The sequence below is a fragment of the Lampetra planeri genome, chromosome 59 (genome assembly GCF_965212315.1).
Source record: "Lampetra planeri chromosome 59, kcLamPlan1.2.h2, whole genome shotgun sequence".
Classification (NCBI taxonomy): Eukaryota; Metazoa; Chordata; class Hyperoartia; order Petromyzontiformes; family Petromyzontidae; genus Lampetra; species Lampetra planeri.
The window spans coordinates 2712251-2729671 of NC_136165.1; the positions used below are offsets into that span (position 1 = coordinate 2712251).

The 17421-nt window shown below is 46.9% G+C and overlaps 1 protein-coding gene across 8 annotated transcripts in view; it reads right to left on the reverse strand.

Moving 5' to 3' along the window:
- Positions 1-10283: 10283 nt before the first annotated feature.
- Positions 10284-17421, reverse strand: part of LOC144736217 (double-stranded RNA-specific adenosine deaminase-like) — a 68560-nt gene continuing 61422 nt past the window's right edge. For all 8 annotated transcript variants that reach the window (XM_078618832.1, XM_078618827.1, XM_078618831.1 and 5 more), the window contains one exon: positions 10284-17391. In XM_078618832.1, the coding sequence (XP_078474958.1) occupies positions 17136-17391 (256 nt within the window). In that variant the 3' untranslated portion in view covers positions 10284-17135. The remainder of the gene's footprint in view (positions 17392-17421) is intronic.

Consider the following 17421-nt stretch of genomic DNA (forward strand, 5'->3'; position numbering starts at 1 on the left):
CAAGTCAGATTACTGTACATGTACACAGGCGCGGTTCGTCTACTAGAGGCAGTGGAGCACCTACCCACCAAGCAGCTGGAGACGAGAAATTATTTTTGGAATAAAATACTTTTATTTTAAATGTTGTGTTAAAAAAAAAAATTTCTTTCAACGTGAATTGCCTAATGAAGATAACACATTAAGTTGTTCGTATTAGAAACCGCTGGAACACCACTGTCTGATTTGTGGGGAGGTCTCGGGGTGGCTGTCAAGGAGTTCGCGTGAGAGATGTCCTTTCATTCATCGCGACGACATTCGCATTTTGGCCACGCCGTTTGAGACCCATTCAGGACGGTGTCACAACGCGAGGTGGCACTGTGCAACTATAGCAGCTCACGGATTTTGTCAGCGTCAAAGGGGTTGTGTGGTGTGGACTTGAGGGTCATGGGGACAGCATTTGAGTGCTTTGTCTTGTTTCGCATTGTTTATAAATGCCTACCGTTGGTAGCTAAGACAGTTGTATCAATTACACGGGAAGGCCAATAACATGGCGAGGTTTTTTTTCGAAATTAGAACACCACAGGGATTCATCTTCTTGGTTCTTTCGGTAAAGTCACGTAGAAGGGAAGTAATAAAATAATAATAAAATAAAACATAATAAAACAAAATTATTTTTATTTTATTATTTTATTACTTCCCTTCTACGTGACTTTACCGAAAGAACCAAGATAGAACACCACATTTTCAGAGGTCACTCACAACAGCCCCACCTCGTGGAGATGTCACGAGCTGCCACTGCTTGTACACAGAGCACGCAGCTGTGTGCTCAACACGGCTTGCTCCGTATTCTTGTGCAGCAGGGAAATTGATGAGTTTTTAGGTCCATGCGGCGTACAGCTGTTTCAATCCGGGCAAAATCAAAGTTTTGTCTATTTTTTGTGTGTCTCCCTTGCAAGGCCGTAATTATAATATATATTAAGTGGGACACCCCCCCCCCCCCCAATATATTGCTAACACATTCCTGCGGAGGGAGCTGGTAGGAACGTTGGGTTGCTCGGTCAATGGCCAGGCTCAATGGCGGCGTGGTGTGTTCCGCAAATATGCCCGACTGTGAGGGCGGGCACAAGCCTGCGTGAGTAGGTTAAACGTTGAGTTTTATAAGGGCACCACGGGGTGACCAGCCCCTCTCCACCCAGCCCCACCCCTCCCACCCCCCACCCAGCCCCTCCCCACACCACCCCTCCCAGCCCCTCCCTGCACGACGGACACAATAATCCCCTGTGGGCTGGTGTGACCAGGAGATTCCTACTAGGATAAAATAGATTTCTGTTTATATGATTGTGGTTAAACAAGGAAAAAAAAAGAAAAAACAGAGCAATGTAATACAATACACTATTAGACATTATTGTAAAACATTAATAAAAAGTCCATCTTATGTGTTGGTGATTTTTTTTGATATTTTAGGCAGGAAATTCATTTTCAAATTTTTTCTGGGAGATTTATAAGGGGGCACGGGGTGACCAATACGGTCTGAATTTGGTCTGTAATAAGGCAGAGGGCACTGATAAGGGGGTTGACAGGAATGGCAGAGCCAAAGAAGAGCCTAGGGCTCCGGGAAATGAACATCGCACCATCGTCCTAACTAAACACCACCACCCCTCCTGAAATCGAATCCGTCTGTGCGGAGCTTTGAGAGTCGTGGCGTAAACGTGGACCCATTTTTGTCTTTGGGTTCTTCCTGAAAACACAAAAGTGTTGCAACTCAAAAGCAGGTGACGAGTTCAAATTCTGCTTGTGGCCCATCATCCCTCCTCCCGCGGGGGGGGGGGTCGATAAAACGAGTAACCCTCCCCACACCACTCAAGAGAAAGTCAACACAGCGGGTTGTCCTATGGATACCCATAGAGGCCCCCTGCCATAAGAATGTGGATTTTGTTTTGGCTTTCTCAACACTGGCTCTTTCTTGTCTTAACTGAATGCTTACATCGCCTTAAGCAAAGGCGCTTTGTAAGGAAGTAACCACGATGGCAACGTATGAATGTGATGGTGGAAGATGCGTGAATTTGGTGTAAACCAGAGTAGCAGTTTCGAAAGATACATCGCTTCAAATGTACCACAATGCAGCCGTTTGACTTTACAATATCATACTTTCAAATTATAATATCATATTTTCACTCTACAATATCATACTTTCACTTTACAATGCAGTCATTTCACTCTACAATATCATTCTTTCACTCTACAATATCATACTTTCACTTTACAATATCATACTTTCACACTACAACACAGTCGTTTACGACTTTACAACACAGTCGTTTAAGACTTTAGAACGCCGCTAAAACTCAAAGAGTTGCTCATTAAACGAGAGGCCTCAGACGAGTCGGACGCAAGCTCATAACTCCAACAGAGTTTAAAAACAATAAACAGTATATAAGTGTGTGTGTGTGTACACGAATCGCACGTTACAAATACAATGTTACAATTTAAAAAGAATAATAATTAAATTCAACTCGCCACGTACGATGCAAGGCCTCAGGCCTTTGCAGAACTAAAACGCCACCCTCGTAGCTTAAACGCTGCAACATTCACCACAAACAACAACCCTCCACACACAGCAGTCATCGTCTCTACGCGAATGATTGTGTGAAACAAATCGTACCGCTGATTATAGTAATAATTATAATAGTTATAAAGCGTCGAGATAGAACGAGCGACGGAGTGGATCCCTCACCGAGTGGGGTTCGTCTGCGGGCGCGGCGGAGACGGTTGCTGGCGGAGCTGACAGCCTGACACACACACAGACACACACTCACATAGATTCACACACAGATTCATACACACACACAGATTCACACACAGACACACACACTCACACACACACTCACACACACTCACACACACTCACATAGATTCACACACACACAGATTCACACACACACACTCACATAGATTCACACACAGATTCATACACACACACAGATTCACACACAGACACACACACTCACACACACACACACACAGATTCACACACACTCACATAGATTCACACACAGATTCATACACAGACAGATTCTCACACACACTCACACACAGACACACACACAGATTCACACACAGACACACACTCACACACACAGATTCACACACACTCACATAGATTCATACACAGATTCATACACACAGACAGATTCACACAGACACACAGTCACACAGATTCACACACACACACAGACACACACTCACATAGATTCATACACAGATGCATACACACAGACAGATTCACACAGACACACAGTCACACAGATTCACACACACAGACAGACACACACACGCACATATTCATACACACACAGACACACACACACAGACTCACACAGACACACAGATTCACACACACACAGATTCACACACACAGACACACACACACAGACACACACAGACACACTCACACAGACACACACACAAACACAGATTCACACACACACAGACTCACACAGATACTTATACAGACTCGCAGAGACTCACAAAGGCTTACACAGACTTTGAGACTTACACAGACTCACAGACTTAGAGAGACTCACACTTCTCACACAGACTCGGCGACACTTATACAGACGCACAGAGACACACATAGACTCAGAGAGACTCACACAGACTTAGACTCACAAAGACTCACACAGACTAACACAGAGACAGACACTCACAGAGACTCACACAGAGACAGACTCACATAGACTCACAGAGACTCACAGACTCACAACGACACAGAGACAGAGACTCACACAGAGACAGACTCACATGGACTCACAGAGACTGGCAGACTCACAACGGCACAGAGACACATCGAGACTCACATAGACTCACGGACTCACAAGGCAAGACTTGTAAGAGCCTCGCTCAGGATTCGTGATACCAAAGGCTCATAGATCCAAACGAAGGCGTTCTCAAGGTCGGAGTTGGGAAAACTGCAGCTCAGAAGCTGCATGCGGCTCTTTAGAGACTGCTTCGTGGCGTTATGTATGTGTAGTGTAGGTGTGTAGTGTATGTGTGTAGTGTATGTGTGCGATGTATGTGTGTGATGTATGTGTATGTAAAGTGTCAACGATTCAGAGACAGAGTTTCTAGGAGGCACCTTCTTTATTAAACAACTTCCATGGTCTCGTCCCCACACTTTCCGCAGTTACTTAGCCCAGCCTGTACACAACACTAGCCATCTAACACTGACGGCGCTTACTGAGATAGACCAACAACTTCCTGCAACGCAATGTCTAGCGAAGACGACAGCGACGACGAGACGAGTCCACTCCCAGAACCGGCAGCCTCGAGCTCCCCGCTCTCGGCTCCTTTTATCCTCCCAGCGCGGCCTGGCCCCGCCCTGACCGCACCTCCCTTCTCGAACTCGCTAGCAGGTTCCAGGGGCCTTCAGATGGGGTCCTCGGTGACCCTTGCCCTAGTTTATCCCCTCTGCCCACACACCGTGCACGCGCTCACTGGCGTGTGTCCTGTCTGTCCACCACAGCTGCCGCTGCTGTTCACCAGCCGGCGCTATTACACGACACGTATGCGATGTATGCTATGTATGCAATATAAGTATGTAATCTTGTTGTTTTTAAAGCTGCCCCCTGTGGTCTAGACAGAATTCTAAGGGTCCATTGGTCTCATAGAGCCAGGCTAAGGCACTCATTGTGGTCTCAGTGCCTGAGAAGGTGGGGAGGGGCTGGGTGGGGAGGGTGGGGCTGGGTGGGGAGGGGCTGGTCACCCCGTGGTGCCCTTATAAAACTCAACGTTTAACCTACTCACGCTGGCTTGTGCCCGCCCTCACAATCGGCCATATTTGCGGAATACACCACGCCGCCGTTGACCCTGGCCATTGACCGAGCAACCCAACGTTCCTACCAGCTCCCTCCGCAGGAATGTGTTTAAACGGCCTTAACAATTCACAGCTGGTAGACTGCCTAGCTGGCGACACCGAGACGGTGAAGACTCCAGCAGCAGCACGACGGGGACCCCACTCCACACGACAGCCCTGAGCTCCCATCCCGGGGCCCCTCTTATACCGTCAGCGTGGCCTGGCTCCGCCCCCAGCCACGCCCCCCTTCTGGAACCTACGAGCGGGTTCTCGATGTGCCCCTTCCGTGACCTTTCCCCTACATCCCTGTCTGGTCTATCACATGACCTGCCGTCAGTCAGGGCCGCTGTAAGCTGCAGATCCCCTTCCCCGCCAGCAGCCAGCGCTATGCTGCTACGTGACCGATTCTATGTCACTACACGAGTACTAACTCACCAGAGCCATGAATCGGATGGACAGAGTTCAGGTTCACTTGAATAACTAATCTTGTCAAAGCCTTAGACCCTACTATATACTATATATCTATTCCCTTTTTAAGGTCACGCACTCACGACTCATGTGGCCATCAGAGGCTCGTACAGACGTGTTGAGTTTGTTTACTAGTGTTGTCCGGTTAAGTTAATAAAGCACTTCCAAGCACGATAACAACAAAAAGGGTCTTATACGATAGTTCATCATTTTATTTTTTAACAAAAAATTGTCAACATTTAATAATTCAAAACATTTTTTTCTTCTCCCGTGATATCACCGTTGGACTACACTAACGTGGCAATGATAGAGACGCACCAACAGCTTGGACCATCGTCGTCATCGCACACCGTCAAACCCACTGCTGGATGGGCAACGCGTCGAGATGACAAGGGGCGGTGGTGGGTGGCGTGGGTGGTGGTGGTGGTGTCGGTGGGTGGTGGTGGTGACGATGGGTGGTAGCGGTGGCTTTGCACGTGGCCTTTGTGACGCTGCACTGTGGAGCAGAGGTCGCAACCGGGTACCCGATACCTGTACCCTACCCAATACCCGGCTACCCGTACCCGGCCGGGTACGGGTACGGGTAGCCGTTTGCGACCCTGGTGCGGCCGAGTACGGGTACGGGTAGACCGTGAGTCACTGGTAAGTAGCCGTTTGTCACTTATTTCGGGTAGGATACGGGTAGGGAACAGCTACCCGTACCCGGCCGGGTAAGGGTAGCCATTTGCGACCCTGGTGCGGCCGGGTATGGGTACGGGTAAGGAATCAAAACCCGTTTGCGACCTCTGCTGTGGAGGCAGTGCTGGGTCAGTGGTGGTGGCGGTGGGTGGTGGCGGGGAGGTTGGTGGTGGTGCAACGCACGTGGTCTCTGTGACGCAGCGGGATTATGGCTGTTGGTGACGACGATGGTGAATGGTAGCATCTCATCAGGGCTGCAGATGGGCAAGGCGTGGGGGGGGGGGGCGACACATTACACACAACACGAATCGAAAATATCTCTTACGCGCGCGCGATGCGATGATGCGTGTACCGCGAGCATAATAATTGATAAAGAATCGGCGTGGACCGCTGCTCCACCCTCGGGGTGGCGATGCTACAGGCTCGGCTCTTCGCCGACGATGGCGAGGCGTTGCGTGAGCACGTCTGGGATTGCGGGGGGGGGGCATTGGTGCGAAGAAATCAAAGTTGCTTGTGTGAAGAACGGTGTGGCCGCATTGTATGAGGGTTCATCAATAAGATTTTAAGTCGGGTGGGGGATGGGGGAATGTATTTTTTTAAAAATCCATAATCGAGGTTTTTTTTTGTTGGGGTTAGATCCCGTAAATATAAACGTGTCGTTAAACCCGCCGACAGACAATCGGTAAGGTTTGTCATGGAAACCGAACGTGCCAATTCGTTACTAGTTCAGCACTAACCGGTGTGTTGGAGAGTAAACGCACAACTTTTACAATCCGAGTACGACGTTTCGCCGGTAATTACAACCGGCATCATCAGGCGGCAGCCACATTTGTGGTCGCGAAAGCCTCCGTGTTAAACTGTTCTTTAAAAAAAAAATACCGTCGTTCCTCGTGTTAACGCAAACCTTCGGCCTCCCGCTCCAGAGCGCGAATTTGCAGTTACACGATTCGTCTTTCAGGGACATACTTTGCACTCGCGCTGTGAGTTTCAGTTATGCGCTCGAGAAAAAAAAAAGATTGTAAAATATTTTTCCTAAATAAAAAAATATATTTTCAGTGATTAAAATATTCAATTTAACACCGAGTAGGAGGCTTTCGCGACCAATATCATCCATAAGAGGTTTGTTTTTGGGGTTAGATCGCGCAAATATGTTTTTGCCTGATGATGCCGGTTGTAATTACTGGCGAAAAGTCGTACTCAGATTGTAAATGTTGTGGATTTACTCTCCAACACACCGGTTAGTGCTGAACTAGTAACGAATTGGCACGTTCGGTTTACGTGACAAACCTTACTGATTGTCTGTCGGCGGGTTTAACGACACGTTTATATTTACGGGATCTAACCCAAAAAAAGTAAATTTTTTAAAATGAAAAGTAACAATAGGTTTTACCCTTTCTGACAATAAAATATATTATCACACCATGTTTGTTTCCATGTTCACCATAAGTACTCTGTGGTTAACGCAGACTTGATTCCTTGCAAAAAAATTATATTTGGTGTTTGAAAATCTTAACACAACTGTTTTATTCCCATACAGGTTAAGCAATTATCCTAAATAATAGGGGGTTTTCCCCTTTTTTCTGGCAACAAAACTGAAGCCTTTGGTACCTCATTTGCCAGTAAAAAATATAATTGATTTTACCATTTTATCTGGCAAAAAAAGGTGTCAGTTTTGTTGCCAGATAAAAGGGTAAAAAAACTATTATCAAAACTGAAGCCTGTTTACAGGGAATCATGTGTGCATTAACCACGGTCAAAATGCAAACAAAAAACACGCTCTGATAATAACGCGTTCCTTCGGAGTGGGCAGGTAGGAACTTGGTTGGACAGCGCATTCGTGCGATCCGTGTCACGCGGCGCAAGCTGCGTGGGGGAAGCGCGTCACGTGGTGCTGAGCCTGCCCTAAGCACTCTATGAAATACAAATCGGGGGCGTGGCTATGCACGACAGACAAATAATCCCTAGTGGGTAGTGTGGAACTGTTGTTCCTACCTGTAAAATGCATTGTCCTTGAAACTGATTGGTCTACACCAGAGACGGCTTTCTTTTGAGCCTCGTCTCAATTGGTGCTAGACCAGAGGACGCCAAAAGTGTGTTTTTTGTTTGCAAGTATTGTGGTTAATGCACACATGATTCCTTGTAAAAAGGTTTCAGTTTTGTTGCCAGAAAAAAGGGGAAAACCCCTATTATTATATCTTGGTACTGACAAAGGAGGTCTAATGATGTAGACGCCTATCCTTATTTTCCATACTTTGATACTGGAAAAAAAAGGCGCTTTGATAGTTTTTATAATATTTCTGACGCCAGCACCCAGTGTCGCGGACTTGGGTGTCGCTGTCTTAGATCTAGTGGACATTGGTGAAAACTACTGGATGTGTGAAAGAGCTTTATAGCTCATCGTATTCCTCCAGTATAAATATTCTGAGATCTGCTGCCTCTGCTTGCATCGTGCGTTACTGCTGCAAGCAGCCCACGAAAGCATCCAAGCGCTGACGCTACTCCTCAGTAACTAAATATTTGTAAGCGGCAATATTTTAAAAATCTGAATTACGACGTTATGATACTCCTTATTAAGTATTTTTTCTAATGTTGATAATGTAAAGTATTTCGTGTACACGTATTTTCTAAATCCAGGACTAAAAGTCAAACGATACTTAAAAGTTTTTTCGGTAACGCATCCCCCCCTCAGAGCATGCATGTCTATGGGAAGATAGGCTTCAGTTACAGCGCGATTCGAATTACACGCCGTTTTTCAGGAACGCACGTCGCGCATTATGCGAGGGACGCCCGTGTACATACGTGGTTTACACGCTTTTTATTAACTCACTCCGGCTGTTGTATCCTCAAATCTTGTAACTAAATTTTTACCCATTTCCCAATGTGGTATCGACTGCAAACTTGGTATACTTATGACATACTGATGACAATACTATATTCTATCATAAAATTTATTTTTTATTTTTTATTTTTAAACACTAATTTTTATATGTTATGTTTCGGCTTGGGTCGAATTGTCCACGTTCAACGGACGTTGGCTGTAAATCACCACGGTCCCTTACGTTGTGGCAAGCTTCGGGACCACTTCCTGGAGTCGTGGAGTTCTTCCATTACTAGTACGGTACATTTCATTAAAGCGTGTTTAAAAAAAAAGTTTAAAGTTTTTTAAAACGTATTCAATGGAAGCCACGCACTGTGCCACGGAGCTTCTAGCGGTAAACAAGGTACCGTATTTACCGGGTAACACTTCGCGCTACCTTAACCCTACCGGGTAATTCTTATTTGTGTCTTAACTAATTCTTATTTGTGTCTTAACTCGTCAGTCTTTTTATATATTTTTAGTCAATGTACGGGGCGCACCCCCACCATCGATACATCACGTTGTGACGCACGCTTGCACACACACCGTCAACAGAAGGCGAACCGGTTATTAAAAGCAGGGCGACATAGAAAGATGGGGGAACGGGCTCCTTAACTGCGATTCTTAAATACGTTACCGTTTGTATGAATGTTTGGTTAGAAACTCTTTAAATCTGTGCTCTCGAGATGCCTGTTGTGGAAAATGGGCCGAGTTTTCCCCAATCCTGGCCAGCCGACTCAAAAAACTAAATTAACTAAGGCATCAAAAATAACCACTGTTATGTATTACATAGCTTTGTAACAAACTGGGACCCACGTCTAGCAAGCAGACCACCGTGGTTGGTGCAAGCGACGCCAACTGCTGATGTGCTGCCAAAGCTCAAAACCGGTCCGGAGTTTGCCTGGCGTGGAACGAATGCTGCCGATTCTAGATTCTAAGCTTTCGTGACTGCAAGGATTCATATTCTTAGGTTTTTTTCGGTAAAGTCACGTAGGTAAAAAATTAATAAAAGTTAAATAAAATAAAAATCACGACGTTTCGGAGGTAACAGCTATCGTGCTGTGACGGTTCCACCTGAAGACGGAAGCTTGTGTTGCCTCCGAAATGTCGTGATTTTTATTTTATTTTACTTTTATAAATTTTAATTTTTTACCTCCCTGACTTTACCAAAAAAACCTAAGAATATGAATGCTGCCGAAATTCTTCATTCCCAAGCGGGTCGCGCGGCCGAGGCGATGGGCATATAAACAAACTCTGAAATATTTTTTTTGTATACGTGGAAGGACGGATATATGCGAATGAGGTGTCTTCCCCACTTGATTGTGCCCAAACCTGTCCGTCAAAAACGATCCGGTGAGTGCGACCCAAAGGTCGGAGGTCACAAGGCAGGAAAAAGCGTCAGCACCACAAGCAACATTGACACCCGAGACACGACGCTCGAGGCAACTCTTCACAGGCGGAATCTTTGTTGTTTTAATGAATGTAGCGATCACCGGGGAACTCCGGACCGAGCCACAAAAACCGACAAAGCCAGAAGAGTGGCCCCCGAGTCGTGACGAGATGGCAGATTTTGGTTTTCCGCTCTCGCTCGAAGACTGAAAACGAGCGGCACCTCCGGAACTCGGTAAAGCAACGCTGCCGTAACTGTCAAACCTCCGGTAAAGCCGAACGCCGCAGGGTGTATATATCTTTTTTTTTTTACCAAAATCCACATCCATGCCAAAGATCATTCCCCTTTTTTCCCGTCCAGGTGAGCAGATATAAAATATTTATCAGCACGCCACCATTCGCCGAGGGGGGGGGCAAAATAAAAACGTAAAACGAGCAAAAATAAGTCGTAAAGTTATGACCTGTTAATGCAACGAACAACTATGCGTCATAGAGTTTGCTAAACGAAAGCGAAACCGCCGTCTAAATTGTTAAAAAGTATTTTTTTAAAAAGCGTGAAACCCGCGCTGAACATTTGAAGCACGTGACAACACACGCGGAGAAAAATAATATAAACGACGACGACCCCGGCCACCTTGGCGCGCAAAATCATAAACCTTTAACCCCCTTGTTGCGTTTTGCATTTCACGTTCACGTATCATCGATCGTCCACACCCGCCCGGCGTGCCGCGACCACGAAGAGGTGGAATCGACGAATATACATTTCATAAGGTTTTGTACCTCGGGTAAAAAAAACGCAGCTATTTTTCGATTTAAAGCTTTTGTGACTGCAGGGATTCATCTTCTTGGTTCTTTCGGTAAAGTCACGTAGAATGGAAATAAAAAAATAAAAAATAAAAAAATTTAATAAAATAATTCTCACGAAGTTTCGGCCATAACCCAAGCAGCCGTCCTCAGGTGAAGAACAGGTCTGTCCATTCTACGTGACTTACCGAAAGAACCAAGAACAACGCAGCTTTTGTGGTCGATGTCAAGCGCCCACTGCACCGTACCCCCGTTCATTTCGCAGGCTACATCGAAGGCACGGGAAACAGTTCTGTGGACGTCGGCAACGACTACAATAAACGTTGTTTTCTTTATCGAGGTACAGAATCATATTTTTTCCATCGTTATTCAGCATCCATTCTTACATTTACAAAATATACCGAAGCTGGTACCCCCCCCCCCCTCCTCCATCTCCCTACCAGTGGGCCTTAGCTGGTAAAATAAAAGTTGGTTTCGTCGTTAGTTTGGTTTTAGTCGGTCGAGCGGCTTCCAAATCATGGGACCTCCTTTGCCAGTACCAAAATATACTAATAGGGGTTTTTCCCTTTTTTCTGGCAACAAAACTGACACCTTTTGCAAGGCATCATGCTTACATTAACCACAATAATTGCAGTGAAATGCAAACAAAAAAACAATACTCTGATAATTTAGACAACGCATAAATTATCAGAGTATTGTTTTTTTTGTTTGCATTTGACTGCAAGTATTGTGGTTAATGTAAGCATGATTCCTTGCAAAAGGTGTCAGTTTTGTTGCCAGAAAAAAGGGGAAAAACCCCTATTAGTATGGCTTCCAAATAGCCACGTTTTCCCCTGCACTTTCGTCACCACTGCACAAATCCGTCAACATTTCCTCTAATTTGAACTGCAATGCGTGTAGCCCTCGCTGAACAATTTGCAATTTGCGGGCAGCGCGCTGGGAGAGTCGTTGGGTGGCAGTGGCGGACACCCAGGGCTTGCCCCCAAACTAGGCCTCGGAAAGGTAAGGTAAAAGTTAAAAGGTAAAAACAACGAGCCTACATTTACCCTACCTTTTACCTCACCACAATACAATCACTCTACCCTTACCTTTTACCCTTTAGCAGGTAAGGTAAAAAGCAATGAGCCTACCTTTACCCTAGCTTTTACCCTTACCCCATACAAATTACCTGATTACAGGGTAATTACTGGGGTACTACACATAAACAAGGTTTATACCGGTAAATGCTAGGTAGAGCGCTTTATACATATAGAATATTCTCGATTATTCCAATTTTACACGCTTTCTTTTAACTCACTCTGTTGTTGTTGTCGTTGTATCCTCAAATCTTGTAACTCAATTTTAACCCACTTCCCAATGTGGTATCGACTGCAAACTTGGTATACTTATGTCATATACTCATGACAATACTATATTCTATCATAAAAAAAGATATATTTTTAAACATTTTTAAAAAAATGTAATGTTTCGGCTTGGGACTAATTGTCCACGCTCAACTGACGTTGGCTGTAATTGGCCACGGCCCCTTACATTATGGCAAGCTTCGGGGCCACTTCCTGGAGTCGTGGAGTTCTGCCATTACTAGCACATTTAATAAAAGCGTGTTTTTAATAAAGTTTTTTTTTATATTACTTATTAAATGGAGGCCACGGACTGCGCCACAGATCGTTTAGCAGTAAACAAGGCACCGTATTTACCGGGTAATACTTCGCGCTACCTTTACCCTACCCTTTACCTTACCCCTTGGCATGTCGACACCTTCACCCTTTACCTTTACCCTTTTACCCGGTAAAAAGGGTAAATTACCTTACCTTGCCGAGGCCTACCCCCAACCCACCACCCAACACTCGCTCGTGCACACGTTCGTGGCCCTGACGGGAATCGCTAAGCCCTCAGGGACGTCGATAAGAGCCCAGCGGAATCCGCCAGCGACGAACAAAACAACGGCTGAGTTGCTCCCCATTCCACCCCCACCCCCTCCCCCAGCTTTTGAAAGCGCGGCTCCTGACTCGAATAACGGGGGGGCCTGCGACGGTCAAAATAGAAAACTTTAAGAGGGTGGCAAAAAAAATGACGACTTCAAAAGCTACAACGCGACTCCCGCGTTCGCTGCGTGGTGTCATCGAGCAGACGGTGCGCGCCGGATCGTCGGTCGGCGAGTGGCAGAGGTCGCAACCGGGTACCCGATACCCGTACCCTACCCAATACCCGGCTACCCTTACCCGGCCGGGTACGGGTACGGGTACCCGTTTTCGACCCTGGTGCGGCCGGGTACGGGTACGGGTAAGGAATCAAAACTTGTTTGCGACCTCTGGCGAGTGGGAGGGAAGCGCCAGTGAACCTACGAGTTACGGTGGCGGAATGTCGCTGCGGGGATATCACCTCCCTCTCCTGGTATGCAGGAGGTCGGGAGTTCGATCCCGACCCTGACACCCGCTGCATATTTGGAGTTTGCGTGGTTTTCCCAGTGGTTGCGTGGATTTTTTTTCTCTCCGGGTCCTCCGGTTTTTCCCTCCACATTTAAATTGTTTATATTAAGTCGTATCTGAAAAACGCAGCTAATAGCTCAGTCGGCTTTACCTGATTAAATAAAAAAGGCTATTTCTATGTTTTTTGTGATTTTCTTACCGTTCCTACACCTTGCACTCCTATCGTGTTTTAGTATCGTTTGTTGTTGTCACCTTCTGACTCACCCCAACTGGACATCTGTGAAAAAGAGCTTCATAGCTCATCGGATTCCTCCACTATAAATGCATATTCTGATACCGCTGCGTAGGTTTTTCACCATTGTGCTGTCCAGCTACGCGATGTTTTCTCGGCTTCCACCGCTTCGGTTAATTTCAGTTTGCGAAGACGCTCCCGGCGGAGCGCGGAGCAAAACGTCGGACATCGTGCCGAAGGGCACCCCCGCGGCACAACCGCGAAGACCTACGCCTGCGTAAAGACGTCGGTCCTTTAAAACTTCCCAAACGAGTCTTCTTGGTTCTTTCGGTAGAGTCACGTAGAAAGGAAATAATAAAATAATAAAAATAAAACATAATAAAATAATTCTCACGACGTTTCGGCCACAACGCAAGCAGCCGTCCTCAGGTGAAGAACGCTGTCTCCCCGACAGACCTGGTCTTCACCTGAGGACGGCTGCTTGCGTTGTGGCCGAAATGTCGTGAGAATTATTTTATTATGTTGAATTTTTATTATTTTATTACTTCCCTTCTACGTGACTTTACCGAAAGAACCAAGAAGATGAATCCCTGCAGTCACGAAAGCTTTAAATCGAAATTCCCAAACGAGGTTGAACACGTGAAACGCGTCAGCTGTGCGTGTCTGTGCATGAATGGTGGAAGGTGCGGTAACAATGGCGACGGGCATCCCGACTGCTAACAAAACTTCCCTATCGAGTGCCGTCGCCGCTTGGGGATTACGCCGTCGAAAACTGATCGGATCCATACACCAGTCGCGCAAAACTTGGCGGCAAACCAGCGCATTTTTTACCTACGTGACTTTACCGAAAAAACCTAAGAGTATAAATAAAATAATAATAGAAATAAAATACATGTTTTATTTTATTTCTATTATTACTTTTACTAATTTAAATTTTATTTTTCACCTACGTGACTTTACCGAAAAAACCCAAGAGTATGAATCCTTGCAGTCACGAAAGCTTCAAATCTAGAACCAGCACAGAGAGATCATGTGGAACGCCGTTTTTGTCTCCGACCCCTGCTTGAATACCTCCAAGGACAGAGATTCCTTGGAAAGCATCGCATACACCGGTCTGTATGATACAGCTTTGATTTTACAGGTAGGAACAACAGTTCCACACTGCCCACCAGGGATTATTTGTCTGTCTGTCTGTCGTGCATAGCCACGCCCTCGATTTGTAATTCATAGAGCAGCACCACGTGACGCGCCGCCCCACGCGGCTTGCGCCGCGTGACACGGATCGCGCGAATGCGCCGTCCAACCAAGTTCCTACCTGCCCACTCCGAAGTAACGTGTTTCCATAACTTGTTTTATGGAAAAAAAAAGGTTTCACCTTCGCAGACCTATTTTAGTCGAGAGATTTCAAAAGCAGGGAACTGTTCAAAAGAGACACCGCATTCTCCGGATTGTAATTTGCATTTTTATGCAAAAAGTTGGGGATTATAATTTTCTTATAGTCCCCGTAGCTACACAGTAGTGCAGCAGTTAGTATCACCAATGCGGAGAAAAAGGCGCTGGGCGCTGTGCTGGCCACGTGTGCCGTGTCGGCCTTCATAGGTGCTACTGGCTTACAGCACTTACCCCAAAGGTCAGTTAAGGGGGGATTTTTGTCTTTGTGACCAGATCTGTGTAACTCTATTGACACTGGGTGTAAGTTGGCGGTGCCTCTTAAGCTCCGGAACGTCTCATAATGTGGAGAAAACGTTAATTTTGTAATTCCACCTCACACTCGAAGCGTCACTCACCTTCACCTTACACGCTAAGCCACACCTACCACCGACGAGCAGCCAATGATGCAACAGCCTTCCTGCCCGTTTTCCTGTGTCCTCGCACGCCATTGGCCGAGAGCGGTGTGCCCTCAAACGGGTGTGTCAAGGTTCGAGTCGGGGTAAATGCCACAGGATGAACTCTAGCACTATGGGTGAAGGATTACGGTTAGCGGTTTACGGTAACAAGGTTGCGTTCACTCCCGAGGCATGCAACGATCCACGCTCCTCGCGAAAAAAGTACGTACAAACTCGTTGGTTCTTTCGGTAAAGTCACGTAGATAGAAACACACAAGCGATCGAAACGTCGTGATCTATTAATTTTCTACCTACGTGACTTCACCGAAAGAACCAAGGAGTATGGATTCCTGCAGTCACGAAAGCTTAAAATCAAGATTAAGTACGGACAAATGGGGAAATAAGGTGATTTCTGAGCGCGCTCGATTCGACACACGTTTCGCGAGTGCACAAATTCACTTGAACGGACGAACCGTCACATGTATAGTTAGCGCTGGGAGTGGGGGGCAGGGGGGAGGGTTTCAGGGTTAGAGTCAGGGCTATAACCACGCCAGTGCCTTTGAACTCGGGGTGGAGAGGGTGAGGGGTGCAGGGCTCCAATCAGATCAATTCAGGCAACCAAGGCTTCTTGCCGAAGCTCCCAGTCATCGTTCGCTCTGTGGGAGGTCACTCGTTCTCCAATGCTGCCCCTCCCTTCCCCCAGCCAGCAGTGCTGTCGGCTCCCAATCCCTGTCCCAAGTCCAGGTTCAATGCCTTCCTCTGCTCCTCTGCCTAGGACTGACTTCCTCTCTCTCTCCCTAAACAATAAATATGCTCACTGTTTTTTGTACGGTGTCTCGAGAGACGCTCGCGCCTAAGACGCTGGGCGTATAAATCCAAATGTGAAATTTAAGATTTGCTTTCGATTTAAAGCTTTCGTGACTGCAGGGATTCATCTTCTTGGTTCTTTCGGTGAAGTCACGTAGAATGGAAATAATAAAAATAAAACATAATAAAATAATTCTCACGACGTTTCGGCCACAACGCAAGCAGCCGTCCTCAGGTGAAGAACAGGTCTGTCGAGAAGACAGACCTGTTCGACAGACCTGTTCGACAGACCTGTTCTCCACCTGAGGACGGCTGCTTGCGTTGTGGCCAAAACGTCGTGAGAATTATTTTAGTATGTTTAATTTTTATTATTTTATTATTTCCATTCTACGTGACTTTACCGAAAGAACCAAGAAGATTTAAAATTTGCGTCGTGGTCCGGTCAACTCGCTCATTTTATGTTGCTTTCATCATTTTGGTCACCCGGCAGGTCACTCTTGCAAATGAAACTATCCTGATCTCTTTGAACTTTCACCCGGCTAAACAATATGAACTTGAGTGCGCACCCCGTATAATCGACAGCCGATTGCGTTGCACTGACCTCTGGACCCGACTCGAACTCTGAACCTCAACTCAAAACTCTGCTTCCTAACCTCTAACCTCCAACCCTAAGTGGGGCAGGTAGGGGGGGCGGGGGGGGAGGGCCGGGGGGGGGGGGGGCGGGTGTACGGCGCTGCACCCTGCCCTACGCGACACGGCTCGTCCCGTCGCTACCGGGCTGCGATCGGGGTCTTCCCACCGCTCGCGCTCTCTCCTATGGATGGACGCCCTCCGTCTCGATGCGGAAGTTCTTCTCCTCCTGGGGCTTGCAGATCCAGCGGCCGTAGCCCAAAGTCTCGAGCCTGCGGAGCAGCAGGCCTTTGGCCTCCTGGTAGTGCAGGCTGGCGCGCTTGGCCTGCGCATACGTGTCCAGCGACACGAGCTCAGGTTGGCCCAGGTGGTGGCACGCAGCGTGGAACAGCTGGAAGAGGCGCGCCTTGGAGATACGCGACACGGCCTGGGAGCCGGTCCTGTGGACACACAAAACACGTGTGGGTGTG